The 5,740-nt window shown below is 53.6% G+C and overlaps 1 protein-coding gene across 1 annotated transcript; it reads right to left on the bottom strand.

Annotated features, from left to right (window-relative positions):
* Positions 1-950: 950 nt before the first annotated feature.
* On the bottom strand, positions 951-5,624 carry ZIC2 (Zic family member 2). The gene is made up of 3 exons (XM_056490136.1): positions 4,622-5,624; positions 2,725-2,888; positions 951-2,529 (listed from the first exon to the last, which is right to left on the bottom strand). The coding sequence occupies exons 1-3, from the start codon at positions 5,622-5,624 to the stop codon at positions 2,272-2,274; spliced, it is 1,425 nt and encodes a 474-aa protein (XP_056346111.1). The 3' UTR covers positions 951-2,271.
* Positions 5,625-5,740: the final 116 nt, after the last annotated feature.

Here is a 5,740-nt window from a genome sequence, read left to right as displayed (position 1 = left end):
GGCGTTTTTCGGTGGCTTGACAAGGCCGAACTTTTTCCAGGATTTCCCAGCCGCTGTCACACTGGCCTTGTCTGTCCCGCTGCGGCCGGCAGTGCCCGAGAGCCGCTGTCCTGCTGCCCTGCAGGGGCGGCTCCTCCGGCCGGGCCCCGACGGCCCACGTGGAGCCGAACGCCGGGCCAGCATCCCGGGAAAGTCATCGCCCGCCGGCTGTCCGTCCCTCCCTGAACACATCTGACAACCCAAACCGCTCTCTGGGCTGAAATTATAAAAATAAAAAAAAAAAAAAAAAAAAAATAAAAAAAAGAAAAGAAAAGAAAAGGAAAGGAAAAGAAAAAAGAAAAAGAGAGAGAGAGGGAAAAAAACTCAAAGGGGAAATGTGAGCTCTCCGTCATCACAACTTTCTTCTCCCGGGCTGCATGGAGGCTACGAAAAAGATGACAAGGCGGGAGGCAAGGACGATCTACGGCTTAAAGCAGCCGAGCTCAGAGTCTTGTCATTGCCCCTCCACCTCCGTCCAGAAAGGCCCTGCTTTCTCAGCCTCTGGGGCAATGATCTCCCCATCCAGACACACCGGGGAAAGAGGGGCGAACCCTAGGAAGGCAGGAGCCGGAGGAAGATGCGCTCTCGCCGTGTAAATATCTTACGAAAGGAGATCTTGCCTTGCAAGTAATTTGGAGAATATGCATCCTCACCTTTTTGTTTCAGCTCAGAGGCTTCACAAAGTTTTAGGGGCTTTTGTGGATTTTTTTTTTCCATCTGGACGAGAGAGCCCAGCTGGAAGGAATCCTGTTCTAGTAACCAGCGGAAGTTTTAAAAGCATTTGTTTTGCAGTCGCTGCTCAGCTCATCACATACCTTATAGCAGGTTTTAGAGAGCCTTTGGCATAAAAAGGAAACAGCTCGTGCAGTTTCAACACGTTTTATTATATTTCTGTATGCATTACTCTCAAAACATATCACAAGAAATGATGAAACCACTTAAACCTTCAAATAAAAAATCTGAAACAGTTTATGCTCACAATTGTACATATTTATAGTTAAGAAACATTCTTTATAAATACTGTTTCCTCTGTAGCAAGTTAATACCATAATTTAATTACAAATGGATAAATATGGTAACAGGTATTTACAGGAGGAAGGGCGTTATTACGGAAAAGCTAACGGCACGACGTTTATTTTTCCTCACAATCTTCCGAACAGGAACTAACAAATTGAACTTGCAAAAGCACTAAAACATCACATGTAAACCCAGCTAACAGAAAAATACATTCACAAGCGTTGTTGTTCGTGTGTGTGTCTGTGATAACAGAATGGAGACTTTGGCACGGTATTTCTTCCCCAGTCTATAGTCGAAATGCAGTTTACAATCAAGTTGCTTCTTAAAAAGGAACACAATATTCAAGATATCACAATTACAAAAGAAACCATTTTTTTTTCTTCCACGTTACTTTTTTTTTTTTTTTTTTTTTTTTTTAAGGGATGAACTAAAAAAGGAGAAGAGAAGGAAGTGGGGAGGGAGAGTGGGAGAAAAGAAAACAAGTCCATCACTTTCTCGGGGAAGGAGAAAGGGGGGGGGGGGAAAGAAAGAGGGGGAAAAAAAAAAGAAGAAGGAGAAGAAGAAGGAAGGGACCAATCTGCGGTTTACAAACGGGACGAACTTCTATACACCGAGAATCCAGGAAAACCTCCTTCCCCACCTCGCCGGAGGAAGGAGAGGGCAGCTATATACACAGTTCGTGGGGCGGGAGGGAGCTGGCTGCTCCGGCCGGGGAGGCGCGGGGACCAGAGGAGTTTGAGTCTCTGATCTTTTGTCTGAGGACTCCAGAGGGAGAGTTTCTTTCCGCCGGCTTGGGAAGCTTTTAGCTGGGTGATGTGTTGGTGGCGCGTGGGGTTGTTTTTTTCCCTCTCTCTCTCCCCTTTCCGTTCCTCCGTTGATTTACTCATTCTCTCATTTTTTTTTCAGCACGTAGTTTTTGGATTTTTTTTTTTTTTTTTTTTTTTGCTGGTTCAAAATGTTCTCAAAAAGAATAAAAGAAAAAATCCAACAAAAGAAAAATCAAAAACGAGGACGCGAAGGCGGGAGGGTGTGGGGAGATGAAGGCCCCCTGTTCCCATCCTGCTCGGCCGTCACTTCGTTGCCGGCGGCTGCGGCGGCATCTCCCGGCGCGTCTCCGGCGGGCTCGTTCGGTCCCTCCTGCCCGCCGCCACCGCCACCGCCGCCGCCGGGAAGGGGAGGGCGCGGCGGGGCCGTGCAGAGCAGTCCGGCGGGGCCCTACACGTACCACTCGTTGAAGTTGGAGGAAAGGCCGCTGTGGCCGCCGCCGCCGCCGCCGCTGCCGCCGCCGCCGCCCCGGTGCACGGCGGACACGGCCGCCGCCGCTGCCGCCGCCGCCGCCGCCGCCGCAGGGGAGAGGTTGTTGGTGCTCTGCGACTCGGCGCTAGGGGACACCAGCCCCGGGGGGGTGGAGGACTCGTAGCCGGAGCTGGCGGCCGGGGAGGATTCGGAGCCTTGCGGGGACGACTCGTGCACCTGGGGGGCAAAGGCAACACGGCCGGGTGGAGGGGGGATGGCGAGGCCGCGGCCGCCCCCCGGGCGCGCCCCCCGCCGCCGGCCCGGCCCTCCGCCGCCCCCGGGCCCCGCGCCCGCCGCCCGCCGCCCCGTCGGGGCGCCCGGCGCGGGGCGGCCGCCCTCCCGCCTCCCGCCGCCGGCTGCGGGGCCGGGTACCTTCATGTGCTTCCGCAGGGAGCTGGGGTGCGTGTAGGACTTGTCGCACATCTTGCACAGGTAGGGCTTATCCGAGGTGTGGACGTGCATGTGCTTCTTGCGGTCGCTGCTGTTGGCGAAGCGCCGGTCGCAGCCCTCGAACTCGCACTGGAAGGGCTTCTCCCCTGCAAGAGAGCGGCGCAGCGGCGGGGTGAGCGCGGCCGCCCCCGCGCAAACCCCGCGCAGCCCCGCGCCCATTTTCCCCGCCCTCGCCCTCCTCTCCCAGTCGCTTCGTCCAGAAGTTTCCCAAAGCAAGGGGCCGGCTGTGTCCAGGTTCCCGCAGAGCCGGAGGGCCGCATCGCTCACGCGTTGCCCTGAAGCGAAGCAACCCCCGACCCCCACCTGGTTTTCCTACCAAAACCCCGGGGATATCCCCGTCCCGGCATCTTGCCTGATTTTATTTCGACCGGTACCGACACACATAGCCAGTCCCGCAAGAAGAAGAAAGATGATTAAAAAAAAAAAAAAAATGGAGCAAGCATCACCGAGCCGTTTCGCCTCGGTACCAAATCCGCTATCCTGTTAAACTGGAAACCATTACCAACAGATTTAAGGCCGGGCATATTGTTTCGTGTATGGATATTCGAGATAAACGCACATCCGCTGGGAAAACTAAACGTCTGTAAAATACTTCATTTAATTTTCATAGGGATTCCTCTCGCCCGGCTGCCAGGACTCCAAATGCCGGGGAGTACTTTGGAGGTGAGAACTCCACATTCCCCCGCCTTTGGAGGGGGAAGCATTTAACATTAGATTCCATTAGCACCTAAATTGTTTCTTAAAGACATCCGCTCAGACACAATGACTTCAGTGCGGGCATCTCATGCAAATACATTTCTCAAATTTTAAACCTTGTTAAAGCTCGTCTCGCACCTCGCATCGGGCTTAGCACTTGAGAAAACAATAGGCCTCGAGATTTTTAGCCTTTCTCCGGGTAAATATTTGGAGTGGAAGTCGCTAAAATATTTGGCCGTCTTTTATGAAATAGTCTGGCACGGTTTGAGCCGGCAGGAGTAGTAAATGAATAATAGATGAGACGGGAGGATGCGTTTATTTTTGTTACCCTTCGGCTCAGGCGATTTTCCATCAGGAAAGCCTGTGCTCCCTCGACCCTCTTCCACCTGATTTGATGGAAGTTTCCGAACCTCAAATCCTCTGTTCCCTATTACATAATTTAATAAACTGTTGCAAAAACACCTTAAATCACATCGAGTGAGACTTTAAAAACATTTTTTCTTAAATGAGAAAATTTTATTGCCTTGCTCACACCATTTAAATTTAATGGAAAGCATTCCCAGAAAGGGACTTTTTGCCACTTCTAACGGGATTTAGGACTAATGATTGATTTTGCACGTATTTATATAGTTTCTTTCGGTATCCATAAATAAAAGCCATGCTCACAAGCGCTGAAGTTGCATGCAAATACATTGAGTAGAGCAAATGACTAAGGCGTTTCAGATGGATGGATGGATGGACGGACAGATGTCTTCCCGTATTTTAGCAAGACGGCAAAATTTGGTCTGCACTGCATTCCGCGCTTCTGCGGAAAGACTCCGCTGACCCTCAGCACGCATCTACAGCTCTCACTCCCAAATTAAAATAAATTAGTAAATTATCCTTTCGAAATCTGGAATGGATGGGGGGGTGTATGCTGCTGGGGAAGAAACCAAAACAAATGCAGCCATGTGACGGAGAGGGTTTAAAAAATAAACTGGAACCTTATTCTATCACTCTCCTAATTTAACATCACTCTGTCTGATCTATCAGTTTACTTTCTATCGGTTTACATATATATATATTTACACATATATAGGCAAGGGCAGATGGAGAAAAATCTGCCGAAAGAAACCCGAATTACCTGTATGCGTCCTTTTGTGAATTTTGAGATTTTCTGATCTGGCGAAAACTTTTCCGCAGCCAGGGAAGGGGCAAGGGAAGGGTTTCTCTCCCGTGTGCACTCGGATATGATTGACCAGTTTGTATTTCGCTTTGAAGGGTTTGCCTTCTCGGGGACACTCCTCCCAGTAGCAGACATGGTTGCTCTGCTCGGGTCCCCCAACGTGCTCCACCGAGACATGGGTGACCAACTCGTGCATGGTGCTGAAAGTTTTATTGCAACTTTTTTTAGGGTTGTTCAGCTGCTCGGGATCGATCCACTTGCAGATGAGCTCTTGCTTGATGCACTGCTGCCGCATGTAGCGGAAAAAGGCACCTGGGTGGTGGTGGTGGTGGGCTGCCATGTTCATGCCCATATTCATATTCATGGGGCCGTACTGGTTGTGCAGCTGAGCCGCCGAGTAAGGGTCAGTCCTGGGGCTGGAAACCTGGCGGTACTGATCCGACCGAGCGAATACCTCCCCCGGCAAGCCCAGCCGCATCTGCCCGTTGAGAACATTTTGGGAGGCGTGGGGGCCGTGCTGGTCGTGGATGCTCGGGAAGAGGAGGTGGCTCTGAGCGTCCGTGTGCGGGTGGTGCAGGCTGCCGGCCGCAGGGCCGAAGATGCCGTGCTGTCCGCCGGCCGGCGACGAGTCCCCGAAGCCCCGGCTGCGAAACAAGAAGTCCCGGGTGGAGTTGAAGGGCGCCCCGGAGTAGGAGCCGACATGGGCGGCGTGGGGGCCCAGGGCGGCGGCAGGGTAACCGGGCGCTTGCGAGGTGAACGCCGAGCTCTGCCCGGGGGAGAGGTCGTGGGCGCCGGCGTTGAGCTTGAAGGCGCCCATGTGCGCCGCCGCCGAGTCCACGAAGCTGTTCTGCGCCGCCAGGCTCAGCTCACGGTCCTGCATCTCCGCCGCGGCCGAGTGGTGGTGCCGGGCGAAGGTGCCCACTCCGAGGGCCGGGAACTGCGGGCCGGCGTCCAGCAGCATGGTCCGCGCCGCTCCGGGGACGCAGGCGCTGCCGCCGCTGCCGCCTCCCCGCTACCGCCTCCGCCTCCGGGCTGCCGCCGCCCGCCCGCCCGGGCGCGGGGCCGCCGCCGCTCCGC

Source organism: Oenanthe melanoleuca, chromosome 1 (genome assembly GCF_029582105.1).
Source record: "Oenanthe melanoleuca isolate GR-GAL-2019-014 chromosome 1, OMel1.0, whole genome shotgun sequence".
NCBI classification, from domain to species: Eukaryota; Metazoa; Chordata; class Aves; order Passeriformes; family Muscicapidae; genus Oenanthe; species Oenanthe melanoleuca.
The sequence above is the reverse complement of the archived record's forward strand: the minus strand, read 5'-3'. Positions and strand labels throughout refer to the sequence as shown.